The following is a 24,786-nucleotide window of genomic DNA, read 5'->3' on the forward strand; positions in this document are numbered from 1 at the left end:
GGAGTGTAGCCTGCCAGGCTCCTCTGTCCATAGGATTCTCCAGACAAGAATACTGAAATGGGTTGCTATTTCCTCCTCCAGGGGATCCTCCTGACCCAGGGATCCAACCTGTATCTCTCTCTTACATTTCCTGCATTGGCAAGCAGGTTCTTTACCGCTAGCGCCACCTGGGAAGCCCAGTAAAGATGGTTCCTCTCTGGAAATACACTTTAAGGTGAAAGTACAATCACTTATTTAATTGGAAACGGGCGCCCCTGATAGCTCAAAGGTAAAGAATCCACCTGCCATGCAAGAGACGGGGGTTCGATCCTGGGGTCGGGAAGATTCCCTGGAGAAGGAAATGGTAACCCACTCCAGTATTCTTGCCTAGGAAAGCCCATACACAGAAGAGCATGGCTGGCTACAGTCCATGGGGTCTTGAAAGAGTCAAACACAACTTAGCAACTAAAGAACAATGACTGGAAAAAAGTTTATAAGGTTGCTTAGGATGGGGTAAGTTGTAAATTAGTGATGTGGAAAACAAGAAAAGGCTTTATTGTTTATAGTTGTAATGAGTGAATAGTTTATTAGCCTTCCGAAAATAAGGAATTTACACCTAATACAAGTTTTGAGTAAACAAAAAATATACTTATCTCAAGTTTAACTTGATTGAAACAAGACTCATGGTAGGTGAGTCCTGTACACATTTCTTGGCCCTTAAAGGAAGCCAGGAGGGACCCAAAGCCAGGTCCCAACAGATGTCAGGTACAGCTATTTTGTGGGGTTTGGGGGGCCAGTCCCCCAGGGAAAACTTTTTCACCTAGATGAACTCATTTTCAGTGAACTTGTAGGGCAACGAAAACATTATTAACTCATAAAATAAACTCCCATGAAACCAATAAACCAGTATCATTCACTTGAGTGCCAAGTAGAAAGTTCTTATTGTATTTTAAAACTCAAAACATATTTGTACCTTATTAACATATATCCATTCCATGAAAAAGTATTGGAGTACAGGTTAATTCATAAACAACGGTTCTCTACAAAGCAAAACAAAACAAAACCTTGTATAAAAAACAGTGCTTCCCTGGTGGCTTACTGGTAAAGAATCCGCCAGTCAATGCAGGTGACGTGTGTTAGATCCCTGGTCAGGGAGAATGCAATGGCACCCCACTCCAGTACTCTTGCCTGGAAAATCCCATGGACAGAGGAGCCTGGTAGGCTGCAGTCCATGGGGTCGCTGAGAGTCGGACAGGACTGAGCGACTTCACTTTCACTTTTCCCTTTCATGCACTGGAGAAGGAAATGGCAACCCACTCCAGTGTTCTTGCCTGGAGAATCCCAGGGACGGTGGAGCCTGGTGGGCTGCCGTCTATGGGGTCGCACAGAGTCGGACACGACTAAAGTGACTTGGCAGCTTGGCAGGGAAGATCCCACAAATGCCCAGCAACTAAACCCGTGGTCCACAACTATTGAGCCTGTGCTCTAGTGTCAGGGAGCCGCAACTACTGCAGCCCTGGAGCATCTAGGGCCTGTGCTCCTGCAACAAGAGAAGCCATGAAGTGAGAAACCTGACCATTGGAAATAGAAAAGTAGTACCCCCTAGCAGCAAGAAAGACCTAGCACAACCCCAAACAAACAAACAAGAACCTAATATATAGCACAAGGAACTATATCCCATATCTTGTAACAAGCTATAATGGAAAATAATGTGATAAAGAATATATATAACTGAACCCGTGTGTTGTACACCTGTGCTGAAACACTTAAAAAAAATTAAAAAAAGACACAGACAAAAACCTGTAACTTTTTTTTTTTTTTTTAAGCCGGCTTAGTATTATCTGTTTTACTCCTAAGCACTTTAAAAATTTCGAATTGTGGGTGGGAATAAGGGCGGGGAAATGCACTAATTCTGGTCCCGGGTCAAAGGTTTCTTAAAGTTACCTATAGATTACACTGTTTTTATTTTGGACTTGGCTCAAGATTACAGGTGACCACAGTGCCCGAAAACGCCGGGGGAAACCTTTTCACAGGGCGAAGCGACGGCCCGGTGGTGGTGGGGGGACACTAAAGCCCATTCGGGAGCCGTCCGGGGTCGACCGCCCAGATTACCCACTTCGCCCCGAGGGAACTGGTCTTCGGGGCCCGGGGCAAAGCGACCCCAGCCCCCGGCCGCCCAGAGCCACGTGCGTCGGGCGCCCCGCCCCTCCCTCAGAGCCGGCCGGGCGAGGCGCAAGCCCGTGGCGAGTCACAGAGGCCTGGCGCGCGCCCCGCCCCTGTGCCCGTAGCCAGGGCCGCCGTGGCCCGGGAGCCGGGCAATCGCCCTGTTCGCCCTCCTTTCCCCTCGGCTGGCCGCTGGGGCGGGGCCGGCCCTCAAGCAGGGCGGCACCCAGGCGGGCTCGTCAGTCACCCACCGCGGGCGGCGGCCTGGCGAGCTCTGGAGCCGGTGAGTAGCCACGTCACGCTCCTCCGGGAGGCCCCGCCCCCGCTCCGTCCTCTCGGACCGCCCCCTTCCCGGCCCCGCCTCTGCCCCCGCGAGCAGTTACCGGCTGTGGTAGCGCGCGCCTCTCCGACTCGGCTAGAGGTCCTCAAGCCTCGGCTTGCGGCGCTTCTGACTCAGCCCGCGCCGGGTGAGGGCTCGCAGCTCCGGCTGCGACGTCCGGCGCGTGTTGGCAGGCTCGGGGCTAGCGCCGCTGAGGCAGGCTGGGCCGACGGGCGGTTAGCGCCCCGTTCGACGCGGGGAGGGGCGGCACGCCGAGAGCTGCACGGCCTCCTCACCCGACGCGGGCGGCCGTGGCGACGGCGGCCGGGTTCTCGGGTTCTCTTCCTCAGGCCGGAGCCAGTCGGTGTCCCGGCGGAGCGACGGGCAGCCGGGCTCCCTTGCCCCGGGACCCCCCTGGCTGGGGCGGCTGGGGCAGGGGGACCATGTCTGCTCGCGCTCCAGTGCCCGCTGCTTACCCTCGGGAGGAGCCTCCCGCGGCACCAGCTGAGAGGGAGTCGCTGGCGGCCGCGGCGAGCCGGCAGGCCGAGCAGCTACCCCCGCTCGAACGGGAGGGCAAGGAGGCGGCGAGGGAGGAGAGGGCCGCGACCACCACCAGCGCGGGGGCGCGGGGTGAGCCGTCGCCGGCGCCGGTGCTGGGACACAGCGTGCCTCAGGCGGCCGTGCCCGTGAAGCCCCTGGCGCTGCACCTGGCGCACAAGGCGCGCGGGCCAGGTGGGCCCTTCGGCGGGGAGCCGCCGCGACCGCTGCCGCGGGACCCGCCGGCCGAGAACGCCCGGGAGGAGGAGGCGGCGGCCAGCTCTGAGGAAAAGCTGCAGCCGCCGCCGCCGCCGAAGGAGAATCCCTGGACCAGAAAGCCTCCCCAGCACCTGTCCCCCGCCGGGACGGGGCCGCTGCCGTTGCCCCCACTGGAAACCTTGGAGGCAGGTCTGTGGCTCCTCTGCGGTGGGTACCGGGAGGGTGTGTGCAGGGGCGACTCGTGGCGACCAAGGCTCCGCGGGGCTGGGGGAGGGGCAGGGGCAGGGGCAGGGCTCCTTGCCCTGTCCGTCCGAGGTGTTTCGTTCCAAGGTGTCATTCATTCTGCCTATTTACATAAATGGACATCTGGGAAGGGAACGACAGGAAGAGGTGGGACCTCGGGTTCTCCTTGACTAGTGGGGGCACGGCGGGGGCAATGGAGCTGAGCCACTCGGCTGGCACTGCCTCAGTTTTGTTTTGCCCCCACGTGGTAGTGCCTTGGGAAAGCTGACTTGAGGTAGATGTTCAGTTCATCCTACAGAAGTTTCTGTAGATTTTTTGAGAAGAGGTGAAGCAAGTCGGACGGGGGATTTATTTATAAATGGAAGCGCAGTTGTGAATTTTTTATTATGAAATAATTGATAAGCCGAAAATTGTCAGGGTTTTCAAAACAGTGCTAAGTAGTCATATTAAAAATGAGACACTGTACTGTAGTTGTTAGTAAAAAGTTTTGAGTTCATAATTGTGGTGGAAATTGTTGAAATAGAGTAGTTCACCTGAGAGTGAATTGTTCATTAGGTGAATAGTAGTCATAGTAGTCTTGTGGTTCAACGGTAAAGAATCCATCTGCCAATGTAGGGTATGCCTGTTGGATCCCTGGGTCGGAAAGATCCCCTGGAGAAGGAAATGACAACCCACTCCAGCATTCTTGCCTGGAAAATCTCATGGACAGAGGAGCCTGATTGGCTGCAGTCCATGGGTCGCAAAGAGTCGGACACGACTTAGCGACGATAAAACAACAAACATTCAGTTATCTCTCCTAGAGGAGGTAAGATTGTGCCACTGAATTTGATGCTGACCAATGCCGTATGTTCCCTAGAGATTTATTTTAGTTATAACAACTTCAGGTTTTTTTAAGTTAAAACGAAGACAAACTAGTTTTGCTAAGTTGTAGTAAGTTAAACTTTTTCATATAGAAATTACTTACAAGTGTTTGCTTTTCTTAAAGATTAACAGTGAAACAGAAAATTCAAGCGTGTTTACAGGGTTGTGAGGATCAAATGAGACTAAGGAATGTTCAAATATAAGGTGATTGTTATAGACACATGTTGCAGCTATAGTAACATTTCTTCTAAGGAACTCCAATAGAGTGAGATAAGTGTTAGTTGGTTTGCACAGTAATAATCATTTTTTAATGCTGCAGAACAGTATAACTTTAAACAAATAGTTATTTTACATCTGAGGTTTGATGGTCTTTAAATTATCATTTGATAAATCTTAACACAGAAAAATCTACTCAGAATTTTTGTTCTAAATTTAAACTTGCCACCATTCTCTCTTAGCTGCAAAGTTCTATTTGTTTACCACTGTTACTAACTGAAGAGAACAAAAGTCTTAAATTGAAAACTTAAGTGAATCTTAATGTCTGTCTCACCTCCCTACTTTAAGACTTACACACATTATACATTATAGTCAGTGATCTACCAAAAAAAAAAAATACCTCTTGATTGTACAATTAATTTGACAGGTTTTAAGACTCAAATTTTAATTGGAGATTACCTTGCGAAAATATTTAACAGTTTAATATAGTTAGCCTGCAGGTGCCTTCATTAGGGACTTTAATCTTTGTTGCAGATTAAGCATCTGGTGATGAACCAGGTGTGGTTCACAGGGACTTTAATTTTGCTGATGTTTCTCTGTAGGCAACATTTCTGTTCTTGGAATCTATTCTGTACCTGCAGGAATACTGTTCTTTATACTTGGAGTGCTGTAGTAACTTTACAGTCTATCCCCAACACTGACTCTGTACTTCTACACAACTTCTATTCGTAATTGAAAAACTGTCTAGGTATCTTAGATGAGTTTGTGGAGTAGAAATGCACAACTTGCATTCTAGACCAAACTAGCTACTACCTAGCTAGTTGACTTTTGGCAAGATTTCTGGGCCTTGTAAATGAATGAAGTGGATGTATTTTCTTTCATTTCTTAATACCAGAGGGCCTTCTATAACCTAGATCTGCCAGCTTCCTATTTTCTTGAGGAAGAATAATGATAATGATATAGGAACAGGTGCCCTTTAGGGTTCAGAGTCCAGAATAGGTGCAAACTAGGGGAGTGTTAAATTAGTACAATAATCTTTTTCGTTGGAAGCCTCTGTGATTTATCGTATAAACCAGGATATTCATGAGAGGGAAAGAGGATATTAATTATGCTATAATATCAGAATTAAACTTAGGTTTTTCCTAGCCAAACCAGGATTTGCTATCATTCACTTAATGAAGTACCAGAATTCCATCCATAAAATTTTTGCCAGGAAGTTTACTACCAGAGATAGAAACATAGGAAATGTAGGGAAGTATTTCTGGACTTGTAGTCATTAATTTTTTGTTAGAACCTGGAGTTCTAACTGAATTGCAAGTGAAGAATTCTTCAGCCTCGTGACACACTTTCCTCCACTTTGGGGATGGTTCTGGCTTGTGTATTGGTGTTTCTGGTAATCCAGATAAGACCCTCTTTTCAGCCAAAGCCCGGCCCACAAGAGAGCCTAGAATAGTATCACTGCAGTTTTAAATTCTGGTCAGGAGACTAGAAAGAATTGTTCCCCAATCCATGTTTAAAGTAATTTTACTTATTTTGAAGACATTTACGAAAGTCACAGTATGGGATTTATGAGTCACTTACCTTGTACCTATGGTTACATTTTACATATTAAAAATCAGCTTTCTAAATTTAATTTTTACTCACAAAAATATTGATTTGGGGACTTGCTTGGTGGCCTAGTGGTTAGGATTTGGCTCTTTCACTGCAGAGGCCCTGTTTCGATCCCTGGTTGGGGAACTATCCTTCATGCTGAGAGGTTGGGTCACAATACAAAAAATTATGTTTTTCTTTTTCATCTTTAGTCTTCTTGACCCCATCAACCTTTTCTCCAAGTGTGTTTCCCAGAAACCTCAAATAAGCTTACTGTAAACCTAATAACATTTTACTTAAGTTATATAAATTACACATAAATATGTTTTTATAAACACAGAATTTTGCTGTTCCCTTCAAAAAAAATGAATAATCATGTTACCAGTTTATTGAATATCCTTTCAGTCCTTTCTGTGAAATTGTTTACAAATACAGTGTTTTGTATGTGCATTTAGACTATTCTCAATGTAAAATTTTGCCTGATCCTTTTATTTTTCTTTACAGTGAGTTTTTTTATTTTTAAAATTATATTAACACTAATTTCAGTTGTGTGTGATTCAGATTTGCATATACATATTGTGGACTTCCCTGGTGGCTTAGTGGTAAAGAATCCACCTGCCAATGCAGGGGATGCAGGTTCGATCCCTGGGTCAAGAAAATCCAGATGGTGCTAGTGGTAAAGAACCCGCCTCCAGTGCTGGAGACTTAAGAGGCACAGGTTCGATCCCTGTGTAGGGAAGATCCCCTGGAGAAGGAAATGGCAACCCACTGCAGTATTCTTGCCTGGAGAATCTCATGGACAGAGGAGCCTGGTGTGCTACAGTCCATGGCGTCCCACAGAGTTGGACACGACTGAAGCAACTTAGCATACATGCAGAGAAGGAAAAGGCAACCCACTCCACTATTCTTGGCTGGAAAATCCCATGGACAAAGCTGCCTGTCAGGCTACAGTCCATGGGGTTGCAAAAGAGTCGGACACGAATTAGCAACTAAACAACAACATTGCAAAATGATCATCATATGTTTAGTCAACTACCATCTACGTACTTTTTATAAAATTTTTTTCTTGCGATAAAGTTGATGCTTTTTAGTCTAAACTTTAAAAAATTGCAGAGAAGTGGTCTATAAATATAACTGATGTAGTCAGTTTAGCCATTTACCCATTAATCAACATCCTGGTTGTTTCAAACACCTTTATGCATTTCTCTTATATACATGTCTGATTTACTCTAGGATAGCTCCGTGGAATTGTTAGGTCACAGTGTATTTGTTGACAGGTTGTTCTCTAAAGTGTCTACAGATTGATAGTCTCAATTTTAGAGTCTGAGAAGTAAATAGGCTTTTTTACATATTTTCTTAAGGCACTCATTTACTGTAATAAAATGGCATTTGATGACATTTCTCCCTTAAATATAATAAAACCATGTGATTAATGATTGATAACTGTCAATGCCTTTTCTTAATTAAAACTTTGCTAAAGATTATGGTCATGAAAATTAGCGTAAAATCACCTATCATTTTGTATTTTTTGTTCTCACTATCCAAATGAATTGTTTTCAAATGAATTGTTTTCTTATCAGGAATTGTTTCCTTATAGATTAGGATATTACAATAATACTCAAAGTTGTATTTTGGCTCACCAGTGATTGAAAAATGGGTATATGAAGATCACGTACTTGTTTGTGTATATATACATATATACTTGGAGACGTGTATATATATATGTGTGTGTGTGTGTGTATACGCACACATATATATACTTGGAGCTTAAATTTCTTAGGCTTCATCTGTCTGAATTTTTTTTTGATTAAAGTTTCTATATTTCTAAGGTTTTAGGCTTTCTTTTTTAGTCTTAGATTTTTTTCTAATGACATACTGGGAGAGCAGTTTCCTCCATTTTGTTTGAAACATGGGAAAATGAAAATATTTTCTTGGTCTTGTTTTACCTGTTCTATATGTGTGTATAAAATTATATGTAGAATCTGGTGTATTAATACATACAGATTTGTCTTATTTCTTAAATCTTGCATTATTTTTTATAAATGTACCAATAATATAACTTCTATATTGTTGAATATGGGAGTTATATATTTACTTTTTGGCTATGCCACACAGCTTGTGGGATATCAGTTTTCTGGAACAGTCACGGCAGTGAAAGCCACGAATCCTAACCATTAGGCTACCAGGGAACTCCCTGTTGCTGCTGCTGCTAAGTTAAGTTGCTTTAGTCGTGTCTGGCTCTTCGTGACCTCATGGACTGCAGCCTACCAGGCTTCTCTGTCCATGGGATTTTCCAGGCAAGAGTACTGGAGTGGAGTGCCATCGCCTTCTCCAAGGGAACTTCCTAGAGGTTATTTGTTTTAATGAGGTCCGGTGGCTCTTCCAACCCGGGGATCAAACCCGTGTTTCCCGTGTCTCCTGCATTGGCAGCCAGATTCTTTACCACTGAGCCATCTAGGAAGCCCTTTATCTGCTACAATGAACATATTTTTTTGGCTGTGCTGCTCAGCAAGCAGGATCTTAGTTTCCAGACCAGGGGTTGAACCCATGTCCCCTGCAGTGAAAGCATGGAGTCTTAACCACTAGCCTGCCAGAAATCCCTACAGTGAAAATTTTATACAGACATCTTTGTATCTTGTCTTGATTCTCAGATAATTTCTAAGAAATGGAATTTTTTTCATTAAAATGTATGTGTGTTTTATTAATTTTTGAAAACTTGATTGGATTCCAGTTGATTTACAATGTTGTGTTAGTTTCGGATGTTCCTCAAAGTGATTCAGAATGTATATTCATTCTTTTTCAGATTATTTTTTCATATAGGTTATCATAGAACATTGAGTAGAGTTCCCAGTGCTATACAGTAGGTCCTTGTTGGTTATCTTTTCAAAGGGTATATATATATATATTATTATTAGTATTACTTTTTTGCCACATGGCTTGGGGGTTTTATTTAGTTCCCCCACCAGAGATTGAACCCAGGCCCTTGGCAGTGAGAGCAGAGTCCTAACCACTGGATTGGCAAGACATTGCAAAAATAGTATATACATTTTAAATGACAGATTACCCTTGAAAGATTCTACTACTTCATATTCATTCCAACAGCATGAAAGAAATGTCCATTTATACAGGCTTGCCAACACTTGGCATTTTCTTTTTTGTCAGAATGATAGGTGAAAATTGTTTTCACTTAAATTTCTTAGTGCCATTTCATGTTTGGCCACTGCTATTTTTGAATCATGTTTATCTTTTATTCAGATTTGTTTTTTTAAAGCTCATGTCATTATTTTAACTGAAAAAAGAGTGGGTTGATGAGGTGGTGTAAGAGAGCAGCACAAAGGACTTCCTTATGTTGAACTTGGAATTAGACAAATGTATTCACAGTTGGTGTTGCACAACTGCATGTTCCCTTTCTGCCTCTGTTGGGTAGTCTGCCCTGTGCGGTTGACAGCATGAAGGAGCAGACCAGAATGCTTACTTTTTTGTGGACAGCTAGCTCCCAAAGGAAAGAGGGGAAAGGTGCTGGCTTTGCAAGTCAGTTCTTTTCCTAAACTCATTAATCAGGAAACATTGTTTCTGTGGGAACAATTGGGACTTGGGAACAGGAATGTTCCAGGACAGTCTTCCTTTTAAAAAAGTAAATTAACTATAAGTGCTATTTGGTAACAAGTATTAAGAAATCCCTCTTTCCTATTCCAGGGTATCCAACCACACTGGCCAGCATAACTTGTCAAATATCTTTTGATGAAAATAAATTACCATATTGGTAAACTATAAATATACAAATTACAGTGTGTACTTAAAGATACTCTTGTCAATAAAATGTCAGAATTATAGAGGCCGCAGAGTTAAATGTGATCTATTTTCCCATATATTACCTGAGGAAGAGTTAAAGTTGAGAGATTAAAATTTAAACAAAAGAATTGGTTAAAATAAAAATCTCTCTTCCTTTTATTTTTAAACGTGTGAAGAAATAAAGATCAAGATTCTTCCTTCCTGGCTGCCCTGCATGGCTTGCAGAATCTTTTGTTCCCAAACCACGGTTTGAACTCAGGCCTCTAGCAGTTAGAGAACTGTGTGCTAACCACTGAATCGCCAGGGAGTTACCTCCAACTTTTTTTTTTTTTTTTGAATTGAAGTTTAGTTGATTTACAGTATTGGGTTACCTTCCCAACTTCTTTTAGCCAGAGGTTATAATCAGTGTCTGTGTAGGGTATGGCACCATGTTGATTTTTCAATCAAAAAGATTATTAACTTATGTTCAGATATTTTTGTTTGTAAATGACTTACTTGTCATTTAATACTGAAGTTTAAAAGTTTATGTGGTCAGAATAATTTAAAAATTTTTGACCTTAATTTTGTGATTATTAATGTCTGCTTGATTTGTAGTAAAACTCACTTTTGTGGCCTATCCCTAACTACTTCCCATTACATCAAATAGTTTGTGTAAGGCTGTATTTTGTAACCACCAGGCAATAATTTACTTGACTTAGCAATATTTTGGGATGTGTTTTTACTTGGCTGAGGGAAAAGTCTTTCAAATGTTTGATACTGTGTAGCTTTCATAAAATACATGTGCTATTTATAGAATATACCTTAGTCAAATTCTAGATAATATTTGGACAAATACTGTTTTTGTTAGATTTTTTTCCTGTCTCCCTTTTTGTTCTACCCGTCCATATTTTTTTCTGCATCTCATTTTTCTTAATGAAGTATTTATCCCTATGCATATTTACATGCATGTATACGTTTCCCTGTAGTAGTTTCTGGAGACTTTTTAAGAGGAGGTGAAGCAAGTTGGAAAAGGGGGATTTATTTATAAATGGGAGTGCAATTGTGAATTTTTTATTATGAAATAATTGATAAGCTGAAAATTGTCAGGGTTTTCAAAACAGTGCTAAGTAGTCATATTAAAAATGAAACTGTACTGTAGTTGCTACTGAAAAGTTTTGAGTTCATAATTGTGGTGGAAAATTGTTGAAATAGGATAGTTGGACCTGATAGTGAATTGCTCATTAGGTTAATAATAGTCTTGTGGTTCAACGGTAAAGAATCCTCCTGCCAATGTAGGGTATGCCGGTTGGATCCCTGGGTCGGAAAGCTCCCCCATGACAACCCACTCCAGTATTCTTGCCTGGGAAAATCCCATGAACAGAGGAGTCTGATTGGCTGCAGTCCATAGGTCGAAAACAGTCGAACACGGCTTAGTGACTACACAATACACTTCCCTGGTGGCTCAGATGGTAAAGAATCTGCCTGCATTGCAGGAGACCCAGGTTTGATCCCTGGGTTGGGAAGATTCCCTGGAGAAGGGAATGGCTACCCTTGCTTGGAAAATTCCATGGACAGAGGAGCCTGGCGAATTACAGCCTACGGGGTTACAAAGAGTGGGACATGACGGAGGGACTGACATTTACTTACACATTTACTCGTGTCCCTAAAGTAAAAGGAAGTGTAGAGCAAATAGCCATGTACTCACTATCTGCTTTAGAAATAGAATTTCTACAATATTCATGCTCCTTGTGTGCCCATCCCTGGGGATGTCATCATCCTTCCTCCAGCTTCCTTTTGTAATATCTTACTTGAATTTTTCTGGTTTTAACTCAAAAATCATTTTATTTTACTCTGAATTGGTCATTGCCATGATTTATGGGATTCATAGTTTACTAAATTATTGTGTTTTCTGTTTATTCGACTTTAATATTTACTTTAGGGCATGTTTAACTAGATAATCATCATGCTAGATAAAAAGACATTTTAAAGCTTCATTTGGAGACTATTATCAATCATTGTGTTCTTATTCAAGATAGGGACAGGTGGTGATACTGTGATAGCCTTACACATGCTTTTGCAGAAGTCTGTTTTATTTTTTATGGCTTGATTCTAGAGACAAGCTATTTTGGTTTTTCCAAAGACAAATTGAAGTCTTCGGACTTATTTTCTGGATACTTCTTGATGTATGTGAATATATTTATATATACAAATATATGTATTATGTATATAATATATGGCTTCCCTGGTGGCTCAATGGTAAAGAATCCACCTGCCAATGCAGGAGATATGGGTTTGATCCCTGGGTTGGGAAGGTCCCCTGGAAAAGGAAATGGCAACCCGTTCCATTATTCTTGCATGCGAAACCACATGGACAAAGGAGCCTGGAGGGCTATAGCCCGTGGGGTTGCAGAGTCAGACACTACTTAGTGATTAAACAGCAACAACATATATAATATATATAGAAAAATATATCCCATTGGGAATCGATTCACCAACTTTACAAAAATGTGTTATAGTTCTAATTTTTCCATGTTACACCTGTTAGTGAAAGGACTGGTCTGTCAGTTCAGTAAACTGTTAATATTTTCTTCTTCTTTATTTGAACACTGAAGACCACTTTCAGTCCATGTTTGAAATGTGGTTGATTTCTTGTTAGGAATTTGAGTCTTAGAACTTTGCATTTTGTTGAAAATAATGACTACATTGACTTACTGAAATTGGTTTAATTGTTATTTTGTCAAATATTTTAAGTGATACGGTTGTAAAAAACAGTTCTTTGTATTTTTTTTTTTTTAGAGCTCAGTTCCCCCAAAATTATAAAAGCAGGAAAACTCAAGACAAAGAAATCCAATAAGGTATACTTGACAATAAATAATTTTTGACTGTTCTGAAAGCAACTCCTGAGATTACTGTGTATTTTTCTCTTCTGTCATTGATGTTTGATGTTAATATACTAGAGAATTGTAGCCTTTATCCAAATCTCCATATGCATATGTTATCTTGCGTCTATCAGTTTAGTCAAAGTTGTTAATCGTGCCAGAAGTTGGATTATAAGACCAAAACATTCTTTCTGGGTTCTGTTGTTAGGAGAAGGTTTTGGATTAATTTGGCAAATGCCTACATATAAATGAATGTAGATGATTTTAAAAGTTGCATTTACTTTTAGAAAAATCTTTTTCTATTTAAAAGATTCCTGATTTGCATAACACTTCTTTTATTACTTCTTAGGCTAGTGATTTCAGCGATATGGCAAATTGGCCAACACCAAGTGAATTAGTGAACACTGAAGTGAGTATTCTTTTAAGACCTTTTTTTAAATAAAGGGAAAGTAGCCTCATTTCACATGCAGACTTTATTTTACTTCAGATTTAGGGAATCACATTGATAAAATACCCATTTTCCAAACACTTTGATTTCTTTCATCACATTGCCTTCATCTGGTTGTATTCTCAGGACCATATATTTGGAAAGGATGGGGTACTGTGATGTCAACTTCACGTGGTGCCTACAAATAGATTATTTTTTAATGTAATATGTCTAATTGAAGCCCATTCCAAATTTATTTTATATATGTTTGAGTAAAATTTTTTCAATGTGTTGAAGTCTTAAGTCTACATACACATACATATATATGCATATAACATATCAAAAGATGTTCAGTATATGGATTTTTTAAAACAGCTTTAGGTTTTTATGTTTGCTTTATTTATTTATCTGTCTATGACTGTGCGGGGTCTTGGTGCTGCTCTTGGGCTCTCTCTAGTTGTGGTGAGCAGGGGTAGAGTGTAGGCTCAGCAGTTGTGGTGAGCAGGTTTAGTTGACCCCAGGTCTGAGGAATCTTCCCGGACCAGGAATTAAACCCATGCCCTCTGCATTGGCGGGTGATTCTTAACCACTGAACCACCAGGGAAGTCTCAGTAAATGGATTTGTAATTTAACTATGAAAGAAGTTCTAAAAAGATATTCTGAAATAGTCTGTCAAAAGGCTTTTTAGGGACTTCCCTAGATGTCCAGGGGTTAAGACCATGCTTCCACTGGAGGGGGCATGGGTTCAATCCCTGGTTGGGGAACTAAGATCCCACATGTTGGAGCCACAGCCAAATAAAAAAATAATAATAAAAAATAAAAAGGATTTTCTTTTTAAAGAAGTAGTGTATATGGTCATCTGGTTCCATGGTTTCATTTGACACTGTACATTTTGTTGTTTGTATTTTTTTTTTTTTTAATAAATTTATTTATTTTAGTTGGGGGCTAATTACTTTACAATATTGTAATAGTTTTTGCCATACATTGACATGAATCAGCCATGGGTTTACATGTGTTCCCCTTCCCGGACCCCCCACCCACCTCCCTCCCCATCCCATCCTTCTGGATCATCCCATTGTCCCGGCCCTGAGCCCTTGTCACATGCATCGAACATGGAATGGTGCTCTGTTTCACATATGACAATACACATGTCTCAATGCCATTCTCCCAGAACGTCCCACCCTCACCTTCTCCCTCAGAGTCCATAAAATTGTTCCATGTTTGTATTTTGTGCAGTAATACTGGAGTATAGTTTAATATATATGAAACAACTTAATTGATGTATAAACAACATAATAAACTGTATATGAAGGGTGCAGTCTGATATACTTTGACCTGTGAAACTTTCTCCACAAACAGAATAAAGAACTTGATTTGTACTTCTTCCCTGTTGTGTCCCTCCCTACACCATCATCCCAACCACTGATAAGCTGAACTTAGTTAATTTGCCTTTTCTCCAGTTTTTAAAAAAAATTTTGTTGGAATATAGTTGATATACAATGCATTTCCTACAGTTTTATATAAGTGGAGTCATACAGCATGTACTTTTTTTTTGCCCCTGGCTTTCATTTAGCTTAATTATTTTGAGATTTGTTTATGTTATGTTATATATATGAGTAGTTCTTATTTACTGGGTAGTAGTCAATTGATGGATATATGCTGTCCATTCATCTACTGGTGAACATTTGTGTTGATTCCAGTTTTTTGCCTGTTAGGAATAAAGCTACTGTATAAACATTTGTGTACAAAATTTGCATGGATATATGCTTTTATTTTTCTTGGGAGTAGAATAGGTGGATTTTATGGTAGCTATTTAAAATTTTAAACTATCAAACTTTTTATTCCACCAGCAGTGTATGAGAATTCTAATTGCTCTATATTCTCACTAATATTTGACGTGGTCAGTCTTAATTTTAATCAGTCTAGTAGGCGTGTGATGGTATCACATTGTAGTTTTACTTTGCACTTTTCTATTGATGTCAAGCACATTTTCATGTACGTTTGCCATCAGTATATCTTTTTGATGAAACTTCTGTTTAACACTTGCCCACTTTTTAATTGTTTTCTTGTTGCTACATTTTAGAGTTCATTATGTATCTTGGATACAAGTCCTTTTATCAGATACTTAGTAAATATTTTCTCCTTGTCTTTCCTTGACTTTTCTCTTAACAGTGTCTTTTGTAGTTTTTTATTTTTGATATAAGTTGTCATTTGTTTTACGATATATAGGTAAGGTGTTACCATAAATTTGGGGATATGTTAGAGAAAATGTTCATGAAAATTTAACTCAGTAAAACCTTTTGCAGTGTCAGAGTGTCATCAGTCAAGGAAATAAGAAGCCACAAAATAGAAAAGAAAGAGAAGACAAAGTTGAAAAAAGAAGTGTTAACAATGAAAGCAAAGAAAACCGGGAAACAAAAATAGATGGTCCTGGTGAAAATGTCAGTGAGGATGAGGCTCAGTTAAGTAATCAGCGAAAAAGAGGTTAGTTTGTTTATACCTTCATTTTGATTTTAAGTATTTCAAGAGCTGTAGTAATGAAGAATCGTATTTAATCAGTTGATTCCAGGTAGTCACCAATGAGTAGTTTGGATTTCTTCACAACTGAGTGACTGAGCACACACACACACACAGTACACGTTTATCTTTAAAACAAGAAGTTTGTTGTTGTTAGTCGCTAAGTTGTGTCTGACTCTTCTGTGACCCGATGGACTGTAGCCTGCCAGGCTCCTCTGTCCATGAGATTTCCCTGGCAAGAATACTAGAGTGGGTTGCCATCAACCCAGGTAATGTTCCCAACCCAGGGATCAAACCTGCATCTCTTGTGTCTTCTACACTGGCAGGTGAGTTCTTTATCACCAGGGAAGCCTAAAACAAGGGCTTATTTATCCCCAAAGAATCTCACTGATACTCATTAGAATTTAGAGTATAGACTTTAGAGAACTTTTAGATTCTTCTATATTTCCTTTTCCTTATCTGTCCATAGTTTGCCATATTTGTAGGAAATTAATACACTAATATTCTCTTAATTAATTTGGTAGTTTTTCCTTTGCCCATGAATTTTTTTGTTTTAGTCGAAAATTGTATTGGGCAGAAATCTGAACATTTTGAAACATTAACTGTGCAATCCATGAATAGGTAATCTTCAGATTTCACTATACTATAGCTATTAATTACACTATTAATTACACTATCATTTAGTCAACAAGAAATGTCAAATTGCTTATATCTCCGAAGAAATTAGGAAAATACAAAGATTTATCAAATGCAGTTAGATTTGCAGTTAAACTTCATTTTGAGAAAGCTCTTTCATTAATAATTATTCTGGATAAATTAAAATTTGAGGCAGTTATTTTAAACTAGAAGTGTTTTGAATCAGTATTCAAACAGCTATCAGGTGTACCCTGTTCTAAAGCCTAAGTGTCAAGTATTAGATGAGAATAGTATGTATACTTAATATTTTTTTTATAACTTCTTTGTCAGAATTAAATGGAAGAGTGTGCATTTCACTTAAAAGCAAAAGAATTCCCGTTACTCTGTCATTGTCTTTTCACTTGAGCTTTAGAAACTTTGCAGCTTTCATTTATTTAATTAAAATTTAGAGTCCTTTCACAATTGCAAAGCTTTAATGAAAATTGTACATTTTCCTTAAGTGATTTTATTTTGTTTTCTTCAAGCTAATAAGCACAGATGGGTACCACTCCACTTAGAAGATGTAAGACCAGAGAGTCAAGAAAGACCAGGATCCCGGAATAGCTCAAGATGTCAACCTGAAGCAAGTAAATCATCACAGAACAATAGGAGAAATGACACACGAAGTAAGTAACATTTTAAAAGAAAAATGACTAATTTAGCCTTAATGCTTATTATTTTAATAACCATGTATACAATATAAAGTATTTGAGAGTGAGTTGTAGATATTGTGCCCCTTATTCAGGGTTAAAGAGTATATATCATAAGAACAGTAACACAGTCTGTCTGTCCACAGACAGACTTTCTCAATAATGCCCTTTGCAGTTTTTCTGTCTTTTCCAGAATCTAACCTGTGATCACACATTGCTTTTACTTGTCTTCTCTTTCATCTCTGTTAGTCTGAAATAATTCTTCTGCTTTTGTCTTTTCATGATGATCTTTTTCTGAAGGACATAGGACAGTTATGTGTCTATGCCATTCCTCACTTTGGGTTTTCTGATGTTTCCTCATGATTGGGTTATGAGTTTTTGGCAAGACTACTGCAAAGGTTAAATGGTTTTCTTTCAAGTCTGTAACTTGAAAATACATATAATATTGGTGTATCTTATTACTGGTGATACTAACTTTGAGCACTTGGTTAAGATGAGGTACTCCAGATTTCTTTATGATAAAGATACTCTTTTTTTCCCTTGGTGATTAATATGTAATTTGTGGTCAGAGACTTTGAGAATGTGAGAATACTCATTTTTTCATCAGACTCTTCATATGAGCTTTAGTTTCCACTGATGATTTTTATTCTCACGTGACTGAGGTATTAACCATGATGGCTGCAAATGCCAATTTAGCTATTGCAGCATTCCTTATTGGCATTCCGCTGTAAGGAACAACTCCCTGTTATTATTGGTGTGGACTAAAGTCTTCTTATATTTTCAGCAGTTGAAATCATTACCATGATTGTTTAATTTTAATGCTCAAATTGTCCCAGAGTTGGCTCTTGGGAGCCTCCTATGTGTATTTCTGGATCCTTTAAAAAGTCAACTTTGCTGAGCTAATAATCAGAGAAACTACACTGAAATTACTGTAAAGTCCCTAACCACGAGTCTACTTCTGTCAGATTTTATTTACCTTGTCAGAATAAATTTATTAACTATACAATATGAATTATATCCTCTTGTATTTTTTTGCTCAGCATAATGATTTTCACATTCATCAATATTGTTCCATATATTAGTAATTTCTACCTCTTTATTGCATAACAGTTTTCTGTTGAATGGTATACTTCTTTATCCATTCATCTGTTCATGGATACTTGGCGTGTTTCTAGTTTTTGGTTGTTATGACTAATGCTGCCATCAACATTTATATATACAAGCTTTTCTGTGGGCATATGTCTTTGTTTCCCTGGTAGACATCTAGGAGGGGATTGCTAGGTGGCATGATAAATGTGTGTATGTATATATAGACACACATATATATACACTTACACACACACACACACACACACACACACACACACACATTTGGTGCACCACACAACATGATCTTAGTTCACTGACCAGAGATTGAACCTGTGCCCTCGGCAGTGAAAGTGCAGAGTCCTAACCACTGGACCACCAAGGAATTCCCTGAGCATTTGGTTTTATAGTTTTCTACTGAAATCTTTTTATTTTAAAAATATTGTTATTTAGTTTCGACTGTGCTGAATCTTGGTTGCATGAGTTTACTTTAGTGGTGGTGGGGGGATAGTTCTCTATAGTTGTGGCGCATGGGCTTCTCATTGCAGTAACCTCTCTTGATGTGGATCATGGGCTCTAGAGCACAGGCTCAGTAGTTATGGTGCACAGGCTTAGTTGCTCCACAGCATGCAGAAACTTATACTGAACCAGGGATCAAACCTGTGTCCCCTGTATTGGCCAGTGCATTTTTTACTGATCCACCAGGGAAGCCCCTTCTACTGAGTCTGATAATTTTTTTTTTTCTGCTGCTGCATTGCACAGCATATGAGATCTTAGTTCCCTGACCAGGGATCGAACCCAGGTCCCCTGTGGTAGAAGCACAGATTCTTAACCACTGGACCAGGAAGTAAGTCCTGATAATTTTTAAGGCCTGCTGTCCTATGAAAGCATTGTACAGTGAATACCTGTCTAATCACCATCTAGATTTAGCAATTTTGCTATCTTTAATTCATCCATCTGCTGAATCATCTGAAAGTAACTTGCAGATATTGTGACACTTGAGCACTGATGTCCCAAGAAAATGCAGCATCTAAGAAAACAACACTAATTCCCTTATATCATCTAAAATCTAGTTAATAGTTATATTTACTCAATTGTCCACAAAATATGACATATAAAATTACAACTCTGGCTACTGATATTTAATGAGTAGAAACTAAGGATAACACGAAAACATCCTACAGGACCCAGGACAGCCCCCACACTAAAAAGTTATCTGATTCAAAAATGTCAATAATGCCATGGGTGAGAAACCCTGGTCTCTAGGGTATACAGACCTTTATATTTATGTCATTGTTTCAGTTGTTTTTCAAAATTGAAATGTATTTGTTTTTACTCTGGCATTATACAAAAGTTCTATCTTATCTATCTTGGTCAATGTTTGGTATTATAGGACCTTAAAATATTTTTCACACTGGTACAGATTAGAAAATACTCTTTGATTGTCTGAACTTGCATTTCTCAAGGCCAGTGACACTGAGCATCATTTTTTTATTGTCTCTGCATTTCCTTGTTTGCCCATCTAATCTTTTAATGATTTTTTCCATCTAAGTCACTGCATGTGTGAGAATGTGCATGTGCATAAGATACATTTGTCTGAGTTCTGTATGTATGCTGGATATAATTTGTGTATTGTGCTTCTGATATCTTCTCTCAGTTTTTCTGTTTTCATTTCCTTTTTTCTTAAAAAAAGAAAAAAGTCTTTTACTTAAATAGAAATATTGTTTCCTTCAAAAATTCCTATTTCTGAAAATAAGTTGTTAGGGTGAAAATAAGTTGACTTTTTTTTTTTCTTTTGGAGTTTTGTATAGTATAAAACTCAGTTACCTTGGAACTTCCTGAATTTTTAACAGTACAGTTTTAGCAAAGGATCTCATTATCTTTGTAGTATGTTACTTACTAGAATATCTTCTAATAAGATATTATTATAATTATTATATCAGAGGATGAGATGGTTGGATGGCGTCACTGACTCAGTGGACATGAGTTTGAGGAAACTCACGGAGATAGTGATGGACGCCTGATATGCTGCAGTTCATAGGGTTGAAAAGAGTCAGACATGACTTAGCGACTGAACAACAACATAAGGTGTCTTTTATGCCAGAGATTTTGACAAACTCCTATGTAATCTCTTCAGTTTCTATCTTTCTGAAGAAAGACCAGTTACTAATAACTGATTATAAAGTGGGAAGGATGATTACCACATTTTTATAAGATAGTCATGTTAATCATAGTTGCAAATTGGAATGTATAAAAATATTTTTATTTTAAAAAAGGTTGGCGGCGTGAAAGAGAAAAGAGAGATGATCAAGATGAAGTTTCCAGTGTGAGAAGTGAGGGCGGTAATATCCGAGGCTCCTTTAGAGGCCGAGGAAGAGGCCGAGGACGAGGAAGAGGACGGGGCAGAGGAAATCCTCGATGTGAGACATGATTTTTGTTTTGTTAAATTAGATGAACGTTGAAAAATGTACAGATTCTCTGTTTTTCCCACTATACCATATAGTGTTTCAACTGATTTTTGTCTGATAATAAAGATGGTTTTGTATTTGTTAGCCCTTGAAAAACTTCACTTTGGATTTTTCTTTATAGTAACTGTTCTTTGTTTTTTTTTTTTTTTTTTCCAATCTGTGATCATTTTTCTTTCTTTACTACTTCAAGTGAACTTTGATTATTCATATGGTTATCGAGAACATGGTGAAAGGACTGATCAACCATTTCAAACAGAACTTAATACCAGTATGATGTATTACTATGATGATGGTACAGGCGTACAGGTGTATCCTGTGGAAGAAGCATTGCTTAAAGAGTATATTAAGCGCCAAATGTAAGTCATCAGAGATTGAACAGATGGGGTAGGAAAATCTGTTATAAGGTCAAACTTTAACAGCACTGATAATGAATATAACACATTTTTCTAAGCTGATTGTTAGTGAAATTAGAGGATTTTAATAGTATTTTATATTTTATTTCTAGGAAATGTTAGTAAAGTATATAAAGTATTTTAAAAAAATTTTATTCATGTCATTGTTTATATGACTCCTGCTTTCTCTACTGAGGTATTTCTCTGCTTATAAGGGTATTAGTGAAAAAAGCATAATATGAATGATTAAATGTAAGAATTTAAAAAGTGAAAGTGTTAGTTGCTCAGTTATGTCTGACTCTTTGTGATTCCATGGACTATTGCCCACCAGTCTCCTCTATCCATGGGCTTCTCCAGGCAAAAATACTGTAGTGGGTTGCTGTTACCTTCTCCAGGGGATCTTCCTAACCCAGGGATCGAACCTGGGTCTCTTGCATTGCAGACAGATTCTTAACTGTCTGAGTCACTGAGAAAACGAGTGTATATATTTAAAATTGAGCAAGTGAAACTTAGCTAATTTGCAAATAAATGTTTATATTAAAATTTGCAAATGAACATAAATGGCAAAAAATGGTTGCTGTCTTCTGACTTGCTTCACAATTGGTTTCAGAATTCTGATTGTTTTTTAACTTTTAAGTTTTCTGTGACACATATTAAAAGAAGACTACCTAATCTTTTTTAGTTTAGACTTTTTATAATAGTTGCTTTCTGAATATTGAAGTTGATGTTAGGAGAATATTGTTTGTTCTATTATCTTTAAGCAATAAAAAAATAATAACCCTCTGTGTATTAGTATTTTGTAGGATGTTTTGCATGTTTATATAGTGATTTGCATATGCATATCTAATTTACTGAAATTTCAACATTTTTTAATTCTTATAAAGGGAAAGGAAAGGCTATATTTGAAAGGACATGGCAGTTTTAAAATATCTACCTTTATTTTAAAAAAGAAAATGAACCTTAGCCCATTACTAGAAAATAATTTTTTCATCAGCATCAGCCAGTCATCTTCCTTGGATGCCATCATGATGGATTTGATTGGCTTACAATATGAAGCAACTTGTTTATTTTTTTCTTGCTTCTTTTGTTACAGTTGATGAAAACACTGAAGAAAGGGGCCTCTTTATGGGCAGAAAGTGCCTGGCATGTGGCTATCAACTTCAAATTATTATTCCTTTTTGTTCATTCATTTGTTTGTTTTGGTAACTCTTGCTACCACGTCCCTTCTGAGACCTGACAGTGGACAGGCAACTCCATGTCAGGATAACTGGCCTTCCAGTGTGTTCATACAGGTGAAGGAGGAGAACAGCTACTTCATTGTTGACAAAATTTCTGATCATGCAGTGTAGAATCCAGAGCTTCAAGGTAGGACATAATAATGTCCCCTAGGACAGTGAACAAAATGTCAGACATAGCACTGGGCATGGCTTCTTTTCTTGTCATTGTTTAGCAGCAGAGTTTTTGGCAGGTACTAGAGCACCAAGTTTAGAATGGCTGTTTGCTGTTATTTTTCTCTGATTAGTGCACATCTAGACTTAAGGAGCCATGCTTTTGACTTTGTGTCTTTAAGGTTTCTCATACATATACAGGCTTATTCATTCATTAGAGTTTAGATTTTTCTCTTTGAGAAGTTCCTGAAAAACTTATTGTACTTTTGGAATATTATGCTAAGTATTTTTGAAGAGGATTAACTGTGTCATAGACGTTTGAGTTCTTAAAATAATTTTAACTGAAAATGTGTATTAACTATTGGGATAGCCTCTTGGCACTCAGATATAAGTATGTTTGCAGCCCATTAAAAGTTTTAAAAAGTGTATAAGTAATAGTGATTTATGAGTTTATTTAGGTACTGAGTTTTTCAGAGTACTAGATAAAAAAAATTAATGGTTTAGAGAAGTTTTTAATCTAAGAACATTTTTGAGTCATGATTAAATCAGATGTCTTAATGTCTGAAAATTTTTAAATTTAAACATACGTATTATGTGCCCACCACATGCCAGGCACTGTGAAAAGGGCTTTTGAGGTGTAACAAAAATCAGAATGTTCATTTCTTCAAGACTTAGATTTTTTTCTTAATTTTCTTCAGTGTTTAAGGAGAGTAAATAATTTACCTAGTGTTACTGAGATGTTAGTTGTATTTCATGGATCTTAGGGAGCTTTGCACTTTGATAGTTGGAAAATATCAGAAGAAAAAAGCAACTTGGGTATTTACATTTCTAAAATGAGAATTTTTTTTCCCACCCAGTGAAAAGTAGCTCAAAGCCAGCTTTCATTTATAGGTAATTATTTCTTCAAAATTAAGAATTTGACCTAAATACTTCAAAGGTATCTTTAGTCACCCAGTTGCCACCCTTTGAAAACTTGCTTTGTGATTCGGATATAGTGTAGGATTGTTAAACTGTAAGCCATATCATTTCATGTCATATATTTCTTTTGTATTATTCTTTTCTACATTTCCCCCCATTTATCCTCTTGTTCTGTTTCTCTAGAATCTTGTTCTCATTTTTTAAAATATGCAAGCTGTAATTTAAACAATTGTTTCTGAAATGCCATTATTATATGTATTCTTCATATTATCTTTATATGTTGGAACTTGTTGATCCCACAGCTTATTCATTTACACCTCCCTCTCTACTTTCCTAGAGAGACAATTAAGGTGTGAAAGTTTGCTTCTATAGTTTTTCGCCTATGTGTGTACATCATGGTGTTATAGGTGTTCTTTATTTAGCTATGTTCTGTTCACTTTTAATGTCTTTTATAGTTCTGCCTCTCAAAGGGGAGGTTGAGGGTCTTGAATCATTCAAATATAAAATTGAGTGTGTGCATCTGTGTCCATGTATTCACTCAGCTTTTACTAAACATGGTGCTGTATGCTAGAGTTTGGACATATTAAACAATGTCATTTCCCTACCAGCTTAGAAAACACAGCAAACTAATCTGCTCTGTAAACTTGATAAAAACTGCTTCTAATATACCATTATTCTCAGTGATGGGAAAAAGTTGGAAGGCAGTTTGTTGACATGTTTAACTTTGTTATTTAGTGTTTAAATGAAGCAAGTTAATGTGACTTTGTTTTTTTTTTTAATTTCTTTTTTTATTGAAGGATAATTGCTTTACAGAACTGTGTTGTTTTCTGTCAAACCTCAACATGAATCAGCCATAGGTATACATATATCCCCTCCCTTTTGAACCTGTCTCCTGCCCCATCCCACCCCTCTGGATTGATACAGAGCCCTAATTTGAGTTTCCTGAGCCATACAGCAAATTCCCATTGGCTGTCTTATTTTAAATATGGTTAATGTGGCTTTGAAATGAAATTTTCACTTAATTGACTCATTAGAAAGTTAATTATTGAACTGTTTTAAAGAATAACACTCTTTAATTGTTTATGCTGATCTAAGTAGAAGTTAGTTTTTGGGAAGATAGTATTCTAAACTTCTTTCTACTTGTGTAAGAGAATTTACTAACAGTAGGGTTTTACAGCTATTTGTATTTACCTTATGTTACAATAAATGTGTAAAATGTTACAATAAATCAAAATAGTTTTATAGCAGTTGATATCTTAAGCAGTAGACATTTTAATTTCCAGTAGAATAAATTGATGAAATTTATATTTACTTCTTTTTCTTTTCAGTGAGTATTACTTCAGTATAGAAAATTTGGAACGGGATTTCTTTCTTAGGAGAAAGATGGACGAGCAAGGTTTCTTGCCTATTTCCCTGATTGCTGGTTTCCACCGTGTTCAGGCTCTCACTACAAACCTGAATCTCATTTTGGAGGTAATTATTCATGTA

General features: G+C 38.3%; 1 protein-coding gene across 16 annotated transcripts in view; it reads left to right on the top strand.

The window, feature by feature from the left end:
- Positions 1 to 2,280: 2,280 nt before the first annotated feature.
- Positions 2,281 to 24,786, top strand: part of LARP1B (La ribonucleoprotein 1B) — a 116,505-nt gene continuing 93,999 nt past the window's right edge. For 11 of the 16 annotated variants that reach the window (XR_014068165.1, XR_014068166.1, XR_014068167.1 and 8 more), the window contains exons 1-8: positions 2,281 to 3,406; positions 12,695 to 12,753; positions 13,127 to 13,186; positions 15,511 to 15,688; positions 16,882 to 17,022; positions 20,409 to 20,552; positions 20,791 to 20,956; positions 24,627 to 24,771. Coding sequence is in view for 10 of the 16 variants with exons in the window: in XM_081538211.1 (XP_081394337.1) it covers positions 2,905 to 3,406; positions 12,695 to 12,753; positions 13,127 to 13,186; positions 15,511 to 15,688; positions 16,882 to 17,022; positions 20,409 to 20,552; positions 20,791 to 20,956; positions 24,627 to 24,771 (1,395 nt within the window). In the remaining 6 variants the exon portion in view is untranslated. The remainder of the gene's footprint in view (positions 3,407 to 12,694; positions 12,754 to 13,126; positions 13,187 to 15,510; positions 15,689 to 16,881; positions 17,023 to 20,408; positions 20,553 to 20,790; positions 20,957 to 24,626; positions 24,772 to 24,786) is intronic. The other 5 variants (XM_081538215.1, XM_081538217.1, XM_081538218.1 and 2 more) reach the window with 1 other exon arrangement.

Source organism: Giraffa tippelskirchi, chromosome 11 (genome assembly GCF_054371585.1).
Source record: "Giraffa tippelskirchi isolate mGirTip1 chromosome 11, T2T-mGirTip1v1.2.pri, whole genome shotgun sequence".
NCBI classification, from domain to species: Eukaryota; Metazoa; Chordata; class Mammalia; order Artiodactyla; family Giraffidae; genus Giraffa; species Giraffa tippelskirchi.